This window comes from Coregonus clupeaformis, chromosome 20 (genome assembly GCF_020615455.1).
Source record: "Coregonus clupeaformis isolate EN_2021a chromosome 20, ASM2061545v1, whole genome shotgun sequence".
NCBI classification, from domain to species: domain Eukaryota; kingdom Metazoa; phylum Chordata; class Actinopteri; order Salmoniformes; family Salmonidae; genus Coregonus; species Coregonus clupeaformis.
Genome location: NC_059211.1, coordinates 12,183,351 through 12,195,033, shown reverse-complemented (window position 1 = coordinate 12,195,033; position 11,683 = coordinate 12,183,351). Strand labels below are relative to the sequence as shown.

At 44.9% G+C, this 11,683-nt stretch overlaps 1 protein-coding gene across 1 annotated transcript in view; it reads right to left on the bottom strand.

The window, feature by feature from the left end:
• Window positions 1-11,622: 11,622 nt before the first annotated feature.
• Window positions 11,623-11,683, bottom strand: part of LOC121566223 (TBC1 domain family member 1-like) — a gene marked incomplete at its 5' end in the record, with an annotated part of 7,336 nt that continues 7,275 nt past the window's right edge. Inside the window, one exon of the mRNA XM_045205750.1 lies at window positions 11,623-11,675. Coding sequence (XP_045061685.1) covers window positions 11,623-11,675 — 53 coding nt within the window. The remainder of the gene's footprint in view (window positions 11,676-11,683) is intronic.

Sequence of the window (11,683 nt, the reverse complement as noted above, 5' to 3'; positions counted from 1 at the left end):
TGAACCCTAAAAACCGCTGTAGTTCCTTGAGGGATGAGGGCTGGGACCAATCCAGTACCGCGCTGACCTTGGCTGGGTCCATCCGTAGGTCCCCTTGGGTGACGATGAAACCCAGGAAGGAGACTGCCTTTGTGTGGAACACGCACTTCTCCGCCTTGACGTAGAGCTGGTGACAGAGAAGGGGTTGGAGGACCTGCCGAACGTGCTGCTGGTGTTCACTCATGTCCTTATTAGACACTGTAGTCGAGGAGGACCCGGAGCACGTCATTGAACAATGCCTGGAACACCGCAGGCGCGTTGGCAAGACCGAACGGCATGACTTGGTACTCGTAATGCCCACTGGGTGTGTTAAAAGCCGTCTTCCACTCGTCCCCCTCCCGAATCCTCACCAGGTTGTAGGCATTGCGTAAGTCCAGCTTGGTGAAGACCCGGGCACCCTGCAATGACTCGAATGCCGTCGTCGTCAGGGGGAGTGGTTAGCGGTTCTTAACTGTGATGTCGTTGAGCGCCCGGTAATCAATGCATGGCCACTGCCCACCATCCCTTTTCCCCATGAAGAAGAAGCTCGCACCCGCGGGTGAGGTAGAGGGATGGATGTGACCCTCGACGAGTGCCTTGACGATATACTCCCTCATGCCTGCTTCTCCAGCCAGTACAAGGAAAACAATCACCCTCGTGTGGGCATGGCGCCCGGCAGGAGATCAATAGCGTAGTCAAATGGCCTGTGTGGAGGTAGGCCCTTGGCAAGCCTCTTACTAAACACCTTCCCCAGATCCCAATACTCCCAGGGAATGCCTGCGAGGTCTGGGCCAGTGACGGAGTCTGTAGCCGCCGTCCTCCCGGTGGAAACCGCCACTTGGGCGGTAGGCGGTTCGGAGTACGGGACCTGGGGAAGAGGTGAGGACTGGTAGGTGGTCTGGGACGGTGGTTTGGGCTGATGAGTGGTCGGTGGAGACTGGAACAGGACGGGGGTGGAGCCTCCCTCCAGGATGAGCTTCCCCGTGGACCAGTCTATCCGGGATTTGTGGGCAACCAGCCAGGGGTGCCCGAGGATGAGGGGACACTCCGGAGAGTCCACAATGAAAAACTGGATATCCTCCCATAATCCCCCCACCACCTGGACGCATGGGGACAGTGCGCCGGGTGACGAAGCCTGACCCCAACGGCCGGTCGGCCGTCCTAGCCCATGACCGGAACCGGCTCGGAGAGAGAGAGTAACGGAATGCTCCACCCTTGGACAAGCACGGCGTCCAACAGGTTTCCCGCGGCCCCAGAATCCAGCAGTGCAAGCCCACACTGAACCCTAACGGGGAGAAAAGTCAGAGAGTCTCTGGAGTTGGGGTTTCGGGTTTCCAGCTCGCTAGCACCCCTCCCAATACTAGTGAACCCTCTCGTTTCCCGGCTTCTCCAGGTTGATAGGGGAACGCGGAGGCGCTCCTTGCATCATCCCTCTCTCATGCGCCCTCTCAGGACACCGATTGTCTACCCACACCGAGAGTTCGACAAGGCTGTCCAGGCGCTCAGGCAACTCCCTGAAGGAGAGTTTGTCATTCATCCCCTACGATAGCCCCTGTGCGTAAAGGACGACCAGGGCGGCTCCTCCCATCCTGCCTCTCGAGCCTGGGTCCAGAACTCCACGGAGTAGTCCGCCACCGAATGGTCACCCTGCTGTGAGCCGCCTCCCGGCCTGGTGCCCCGACACCACCCGAGAGGTGTCGAACACCTTGCGTAGCTCCCGGATGAATTGGCAGGAGTCGGAGCACGCCGGAGTTTGGCTCTCCCACTCCACGGTAGCCCAGGAAAGGGCCCGACCTGTCAACAGAGTGATGATTTAGGCCACCCGGCCCTGCTCCACCGGGAAGGAGGAGGGTTGTAGGCTGAATACCAGGGAACACTGGGTGAGGAATTCCTGCAGGCCTCTGGACCTCTCAAGTGGTAGGCGGGGTTCCCACGATGTCGCAGGCGAGACTGGAGTTGCCGCTGCCGCGGCTTCCGCTCCGCCGGCTGCTGGGCTGGTCAGGTGTCCACCCGACTCTGCGTGGCGATCGTCAGCTTGTGGAGATTCTCGATGATCTGCTGCAGGCTGCGGTCGTGTTGGTTCAGCATAGCTCCCTGTGTTGCCAATGTGCTCCGATACTGTGCTGCCTCCGCTGGGTCCATATTTGCTCAGTTTTCTGTAAGGGTTGGTGTGAGGTGTGACCCAGGTACGGTGCAGGATATACAGTAGGCAGTAGGCAGAGACGGTGAAACAAGGTTTACATCTTTACTGGTGGTCCCGAAGCCAGAACACAGAGAAAACTGAGCAAGGGAACACAGAGAAGTGAGGGCATAAGTACACAGGTGAACAGGTAGACACAGGTGACACCAATAGGATACTAATTAGTCCAGACTGTGAGAGAGGAGGTGCCTAAGGTTGTCGGAGGATGACACCTAGTGGGTCGCTCCGGAACTGCGACCCCCTCCTGTAACACACATAGTGCTTTCTGTAACGGCGTTCACACACAACACATACACACACTGCGTACACACATCACGTACACATACACACACATCGCGTGCATGCACAAGCACACACACACTCATTAAACAAATTCTAGTCTGACCTGTCTCTTGCTGACCAGAAGCCACTAAGTGTGTTTACACTTTCATGTCCAAGTACAGGAAGCTTCCTCAGTACTAAAATTAATTTTGAAATGTTATTCGATAGCATTTCATTACCAAATTGGATTGATAGGACAACTTTATGGATTATTTCACCCAGTGTTTCCCCTATATAGACCCATGGGGTGGCGCACAATTGGCCCAGCGTTGTCCAGGGTAGGGGAGGGAATGGCCGGCAGGGATGTAGCTCAGTTGGTAGAGCATGGCGTTTGCAACGCCAGGGTTGTGGGTTCGATTCCCACGGGGGGTATAAAAAATAATGTATGCACTAACTGTAGGTCGCTCTGGATAAGAGCGTCTGCTAAATGACGTAAATGTAAATGTATATTATTTTCCAAGCGGGGCCTAGAAACCATCCAAAATAGAAAATATAGGCCTCTTATAAACAACATTTTAAATTGAAACTACTTGAAGCCAAATTTGATCAGGCAGGTGGCTGACAGATAGGCAGGAGGCCCACCCTGTCTATATGATGGTAGGGAAAATACTGCTTCCATCAGTGACGGAGCATTAATTGCCATCAGACATGTTTGACATAAATGTATTTTACCAGAACATTGTTTATGTGCAGGTGAGCTGGCTGAGGCATCTGTGCTGAATCAGTATCATTCAATGATTCTCCCCTTAATTGACTGGTTTGAGATGAACCAAGTGTTTTTTTTTATCATCATATTGTCAGGAAGCAGCTGCCAGCTGTGCAGGATGTCTATAATGCAATCAGCCAGTTTGTGGAGTACTTCAAATCCTCATTGCTTCTGACATTGTATCTCAAGAAAGCTAATAATCCACCTCAATTGATCTGAACACAGCTTCTCTCAGCCTTACTTTGACCAACCCTTCCTATTCATACACTCATATTTAATGTACTTCATGCTCTATTGCCGATTTATTTGATGATCCTTGTAAAAAATGACATGGAATCAACTAGTTATATTAAAAAGTAACACAATTATGATGATTTGTGAAGACAGGAGAATTGTGCCATATTTGTCTTAAACAGTTCTAACTACACCATATAACTGCTAAGTAAATTGGGGAATGTGAAAAGTGTTCACATAGGCTAAATTAACAACTTATGTTATGACAGCAGCTTTTTATTCCTTGATTTGGCATTTCATTGTGCTGACTTTTCACACCTCCCAACATTTAAAACGTAGGGGTTTTCATCAGATTAATCAGTTGAAGGAGCAAGAAGAATGGTGTAAAAAAGGGTAGGAGGCTGGTATGTGTAGTTTGTGTTTAATAGTAACTGTAGTATGGCTGTTTTTGAAGGTTATGTGTATTGTTTGTGAATGGTCTTGAGGGCACATCAATGGAAGAAGAATGTCTTTGGTACTCAAAATGGCCCAACTGATGCATTATTACCAGTGATGAAAAGGACATTGGCTACTCTGGGTGTCTGGCGTCAGTGATCAATGACTTCAGTTCTAAAACTTGAAATTATCCTCTCAACAGTCATTTTCATGTCAGTCGCCCTCTCCGGCGTGAGTGCTGTTAGGAAGCTCTCCATAGTGCTTTCAGTGCTTGTGTTCGAGCTCAATTTCCATGTTTGTAATCCTCAACATTTTAATCATCTGCCATGTCGAATGCTAAACCACCCTGCGGTATTTTAAAAAAATGTGTCCCCTTTTATTTGTTTATTTTTTGGCTGTTCTTTTTTTGTTATTATTAATCCGTTAATAACACCCAAAAGGAATTACAGCATGACACTTGAGTCATGGAGAGAGAACATAATTGGCGCTGTAAAATATTGTCATGGCTAGACTGTCTGAGAGGCTTTCTAATTGTTTTGACTATTATTATTCTTAAATGGCACTGCATTAACCCATCCGTAATGTTGGCAGGTTGAGTGTCTCCGACAGAGAACGAAGTAAAGATAAGAGATTCTGAAGAGACAGGTCATTACAATTACCAGGATTAAAAGAGGAATTGCGGGATAATTAGCAGACCTGCCAATGCAGGATTAATGCTAGGATACAGATACAACAAAACAATACAACGACTATCGGCAATGCTAGCTCAAAGCTACAGAATGTTAGCCTAGCTGTGTTGTGCTGTTTACTATTTTTATGTAGCGCCCTAAGTCGCTAACCGTTAACGCCCTCCTACGTCCAAGACAGTCTAGTGTTCTGACTTCAGTCTTGCCCCCATCTCTTACCCATCCAGCCCCCATTCTGCCCTCATGTACCAGTTTCATTTCATCATCCACCCCTCTCTTTCTCTCTCTCTTCTCCTCTCCTACCTCTATTAACCTTCCCTCCTTTCATCTTTTAGCCTGTTGCAAGAAACCAGTCGCCTTTAAGTTCTCTCTGCTCAGATCCTCTTTTACTTAATGTCATAAAACAAATGACTCAATGGTAACATTTCCCACACAGGTTTGATATACTGAGGGATAATTGTGTTTTAGATGTCTGTCTGAATTTTGTCTGTTTACAAGGTCACAGACCAAATAAACCAAGCACAGTACGTTTCATCCACAAAGTGCTCCTAATATCAGCATGATACAGACAGGTACCAGAATATCAGTGGTACTTGTAATTTGTACACATAATCCCCTGGTATTGTCAAGGTGATATAGCCAAAGAGCTTATCTCTAATAATATTAAGGAACATATTTGCAAGCTCCATAATGATTAAAAAGCCTTCCAGTAGATTAAATACTTTCAGTGTGCAAGAGGATATTTCTTGAGAACGGTGTATGCATGATGACAGTGAACCATCACAATCATTCTTTCAACTCTCATAGTCACCAGGAAATCCTTAGGCTAAGGATGAATAGCTTCAGCTTGTCATTAACTTTGCACTTTGAATTCTATCAAATCAATCAAAGGCAAGTAGTAATTCAGACACTTTTTAAATTACCAAGGTGCACACGGGAGTTGGCGACAGAACGATGAATAAATAAGTATCATCCTTTAAACACTGTTTGCTTGACAGAGGCAAAGTAAACACCTTTGTGTTCCTTTTCTCAGTGGGTAGGCATTGGCGAAGTGGGTTATAATTGAGTCTAGTGGTGCATGAACTTTCTACAGCAGCAGTCTGGCCCTGTGAAGTTATTTCCTCCTTCTGCGGACCTGGGCTTTTCTTTGTTGACTCTAGCTACAGTACCAGTCAAAAGTTTGGACACACCTACTCATTCAAGGGTTTTTCTTTATTTTTACAATTTTTTACATTGTAGAATAATAGTGAAGACATCAAAACTATGAAATAACACATATGGAATCATGTAGTGACCAGAAAAAGTGTTAAACAAATCAAAATATATTTTATATTTGAGATTCTTTAAATAGCCACCCTTTGCCTTGATGACAGCTTTGCACTATCTAACTAGCTTTGTTCTATCTTCCTCGTAGAGCGTGCTAGATGACGACAGACATACAGTGCATTCGGAAAGTATTCAGACCCCTTGACTTTTTCCACATTTTGTTACGTTACATCCTTATTCTTAAATGGATTAAATAAATAACAATTCTCATCAATCTACACACATTACCCCATAATGACAAAACAAAAACAGGTTTTTAGAAATTTTATTAACAGACCCTTTGCTATGAGACTCGATATTGAGCTCAGGTGCATCCTGTTTCCATTGATCATCCTTGAGATGATTCTACAACTTGATTGGAGTCCACTAGTGGTAAATTAAATTGATTAGACATGATTTGTAAAGGCACAAACCTGTCTATATAAGGTCCCACAGTTGACAGTGCATGTCAGAGCAAAAACCAAGCCATGAGGTCGAAGGAATTGTCCGTAGAGCTCCGAGACAGGATTGTGTTGAGGCACAGATCCAGGGAAGGGCACCAAAACATTTCTGCAGCATTGAAGGTCCCAAAGAACACAGTCTCCTCCTTCATTCTTAAATTAAAGAAGCTTGGAACCACCAAGACTCTTCCTAGAGCTGGCCACCAAGCCAAACTGAGCAATGGGGGGAGAAGGGCCTTGGTCAGTGAGGTGACGAAGAACCCGATGGTCACTCTGACAGAGCTCCAGAGTTCTTCTGTGGAGATGGAAAAACCTTCCAGAAAGACAACCATCTCTGCAGCAGTCCACCAATCAGGCCTTTATTGTAGAGTGGCAAGATGGAAACCACTCCTCAGTAAAAGGCACATGACAGCCCGCTTGGAGTTTGCCAAAAGTTACCTAAAGGACTCTCAACCATGAGAAACGAGATTCTCTGGTCTGATTCTCTGGTCTGACTATTTGGCCTGAATGCCAAGCGTCACATCTGGAGGAAACCTGGCACCATCCCTACCGTGAAGCATGGTGGTTGCAGCATCATGCTGTGGGGATATTTTTCAGTGGCAGGGACTGGGATACTAGTCATGATCGAGGGAAAGATGAACGGAGGAAAGTACAGAGAGATCCTTCATGAAAACCTGCTCCAGAGCGCTCAGGACCTCAGACTGGGGCGAAGATTCACCTTCCAACAGGACAACGACCCTAAGTACACAGCCAAGACAATGCAGGAGTGGCTTCAGGACAAGTCTCTGAATGTCCTTGAGTGGCCCAGCCAGAGCCCGGAGTTGAACCTGATCAAACATCTCTGGAGAGACCTTAAAATAGCTGTGCAGCGACGCTTCCCATCCAACCTGACAGAGCTTGAGAGGATCTGCAGAGAAGAATGAGAGAAACTCCCCAAATACAGGTGTGGCAAGCTTGTAGCATCATACCCAAGAAGACTTTGTAATCGCTGACAAAATGGCTTCAACAAAGTACTGAGTAAAGGGTCTGAATAGTTATGTAAATGTGATATTTCAGTTTTTTGCAAAAATGTCTAAAAACCAGTTTTTGCTTTGTTATTATTAAAACAATTTAATCCATTTTAGAATATGGCTGTAACGTAACAAAATGTGGAAAAAATTCAAGGTGTCTGAATACTTTCCGAATGCACTGTAAGTAAGGACAAAACAAAGAATGTGACAGCACAGGGAGTGCGTCATCGCATCACATCACTGCCTTGGCTTCACTGGGCCTTGGAGAATAGGCCTTAAATGGACTATAAAGTGTTCCTGCAATGAAAGGCAAGTTTAACCCGTTTCTATCCTCAAGTACTTAGACGATCAGACTACTCAGTAGCATTTCTCCAACTGAAACATTGTTACAAAATGGTTGAAATGTGAAGCTGTGCAGTGAGAAATAGCGCAGACATGTTTGAAGATTTCGATAACGTTTTAGGCGGAGTTTGGGGATTTTGGAGTCATATGGGGTAAAAATGACCGTTAACAGTTTACCTTTAAATCTAGATCATAAAATAATCTATCCTATTTTGTTAATTCAGGCCTGTTCTGATGCCTAGTAAGTCCTGCAATATCCACTAAAAGGTCCAGAGAGTGAGTCAGTGATTTCTCCCTGTGGGAGCTAGCCTTGCTCTGATTTTAGGCCAAGGAAACAGGTAGATTAAGGGAAGAGTAGTCTGAGCTATATAAGGAGTTAGCAGCCACACTGATTGTTCCCGACAACTCATCGACTCTCAAAGGTTACGACAAACTCAACATGTTGTAGAATTAATGAGGGGAGAGGGAGAGTTGCTGTGATGCGGATTCTGTCTCGCCATGCATTTCAGCTCCATTCTGCAATATAACACCAAAACAGCCCCCCTTACTTTATTTTAGCAAATGGTGTCTACAATTCAGCCTGAATGAAAAAGACAGTCAGACCCTGAATTGTTGCTGGGAGAGTAGTGATTTAGGTTGTTTCACTTTATCTCTTTGATGATCACTCTAACTGCCAATTATCAAACAGTGATTAGATGTAGAGGCCATTCAGACAGAGGTAAAGGCATGAACGCCCACCTGTCTCTCTGGCACACACCAGAATATCCGAATGAGGAGGACCCCGTGGCTCCGCTACCCAAGTGGGCGACAGGATTCACACAGAGGCTTTAAAACTCCTCTTTTTGAATACCAATAAAGGAACGTTTGAACGGTTGAAAATAGACTATTTGTGTGAAATGGCAAGTGGCGCCTTGCTTTGTTGTTCCAACTGAAATAATAGGGTCTGTTCATGTACAGAGCAACCATATTGGATGATTCACCTGTGTCTGTGAGAGATGATATGCAGAATGCTCAAGCCCCACGTGTTTTGAGCTAACTGAATCAGTCCCGATGTAAAGGATGATTCATTGATCATCTTGAAAATTGGGATTTTCACTGTTTGGTCTGCACAGTTTTTAAGAACATGTGCTCCTCTTGACCTAATGGTTTGTATTATTAGTTATTTTGATATCTCCACGACGACAGGCTCCAAAGAACAGTATCTGTCTCTGTGTTAGTGTTGTAAAAACACCATTATGTGGAATGTAGGATGTTTTCTTGGCTTTGTAATTGCCTTCATTGTTCATATTCCAAGATGAGTGTGCGCAAACACTTCCACACACTGTACTTAACAAAGATGTTTTAAAATACTGTAACTATTATAAATAACGCTGCGTCCTTTCTTTGGTTACTGAACCTGTTGTGTAAGGAACTACATTTATAACACATGCCTTTATTCATGTGAATTCATACATTTAACCCATGTCGAGAAAGATACAGTAGAAACCCAGACAATGTTCTTCCATCTGATTGGCGACTAGAAATAGCTTATCTCCTATAGGGAAAGATGGCAAGAGAATACCCCAGTATTGGATGGTAGCATCCATGATGAAAAAAATTAAACACTCCATCTATTTTAAGAAGGAAATCAAATGAGCATGTATCATAAGAAGAGCCATGCGGATCATCCCTCAATCTCCTCTGTGTGACTGGGAGGGCTTCTGAAAGACTGGGAAGTCGGTGTGTTCGACAGCCAGCGCTAGCACTATGGGCCAAATGGAGGAGGAAGCAGCACTTAATGTAGGGGAATGGATTAGAGGAGCTGATTATGCCTTGAAGGTGAGACAGAGTGCAGAACAAAGTGAGGGAGAGAGGGGGTGAGGAGAGGAGGAGAGGATGAGGGAAGGAGGCTGAGACAGCAGCAGTAAACACTTACTTTCTACTCCCAACTGTGACCTTCTTCTCTTTCTTTGCCTAAAGCTGAATATGAGGATGTTCTTCTTGAGAGATAGTACTGTAGTAGTACAGTCTTGCCCCTAGTTCTAATGCAATGCAGGTAGTGGGTCAAGAGGATGGTATACAGTACATACTTACAGTATGAGTGTAGTTTGTATGACGTGTTCTTAAGGCGTGTACATCTCCTAATAACTGACAGCGTGGGCATGCCTCCTATGTTCTGTCACATAAAACATGGATTTACACACCAGAAAATTCACAGCTAACAGTCACCACAGGATGATCTGTCATGGAGCGATTTTAGTCACAGATTCCAAAGGTAAATACACACAATAAAAATCAGACAATACAATACTATACATAAATGGTTTACAAAGCTATATTGTGTAGATGTAAATGTTATTTTTGTGATAATGCCAGCCACAAGTAGCAAATGGATCACAGGCATGATCTAAATGTTAAGTATGAGTGACACTCCATTTGTAAAGAGCAGGTCTTAACTGAGCTAAAATAGCCTCTTCATTTGAGAGCCCACTCTTATCACCATAGAAACAGGGCTAGAAATTCAAAACTCTTTACAGAAATATAACCTATGTTGTTGCCATTACAAGCAAATGGCCTATCGTTAAGTTTGGCATTGGTTGGTTATTCACAGCTTGCTTGCTACTAGTGTAGTTATTTTATATCCGTCAGGGGCTTTCAACAAATTGCTGATTCAATGCTTAGTATCGAACACTCTTCTTGTTGTTGATGAATTCACTTAAGTTGTTGATTTATATGCAAAACAGTAAACTGACAGCCACAACTGGACTGCCAAAGTAATTGACAATCTTTGCTCTTTAAGTTCGACAAGTTATATTTCAGTTGAAGGGCTAGCTAACAGCTTTCATCTTGGTTACTTCATGATCATTACACATTTATGCCTGGGATATGGACTCGATAGTGGCAGTAGGTTGACCCTGTTGAATGGAGCACAATTTGCTTATCAATCATCCTTCCAACCACAGATAATGATTGTGAAATGTCAGGTTCTTTCAATAGCTCTCCTTAGTCAAGGGCATCTCTTCACAGTTGGTTCTGCTGTGTTTATTCCATTGACAACCTATTCAGCTTGTAGCTATGCTCTTCAGACTGTGGAAAGATCAACTCAACTATAAGCAAATGCTCTAAAGTATTCATCTCACACAATATGAAAACTCTTTCTCTTTCATACATTCTCTCTCTCTCCCTCCCTCTCTCCCTCTCTCTGCATAACTCGCTGTCTCAGTTTTAATAACAGCCAATGCGTGTTCATTAATTTTTCATGTCACACTCGCTCGTTCCCCCGCTCACCCAAAGAAAGAGAGGGGGCCCGAATGACCCGAGGCGAGACAGAATGTAAGCACAGAATGAGTAATGAAATAATGACCGAAATGTAAAAGGAAACACAGACGCTCCCCTCACGCGGGCGCTGACAGGTGTTTGTGGAGCTCGGAATCCATTAGAACCCTGTCAGAGGATGGCGCTGGGTAACAAAGGTGCTGTAATTACCCGGAGCCACGCTGGCTGGAATAAAAAATATTCACTCACGCACCACTGCAACAAATGCAAAATGGCCGCCGCCGTGTGCCTATCTGACGAACGCTGACTGTGTTTTAATTGGTATCACAGTGAAAAATAGTCAAGTTTAATATCTGGTTTACTGTCACTGTGTGTGTTTCTTAAGGGAAATTAAAACTCATAAGGACTGATGATTGTCATAACAGCGTTAATGAACCAATGAATGGTAACATGCGACCACAAATAAGGGACAGAAGGACTTACTAACAACATACTGGAATGGAACGCAGTCACACACTCAGATCTGGCTAAACGACTAGGTCAGGGACACTCTATACAACTGGTTTTTATCCACACACACACACACACACACACACACACACACACACCCAGTACTCACAATGTTCTCGAACACGTGCAGTTGCTTGTGTTAGTGTGGACAGATGTTTCGGAACTCCAGCTTGGCTTTAGATGGGTGGAGACCTGGAGAC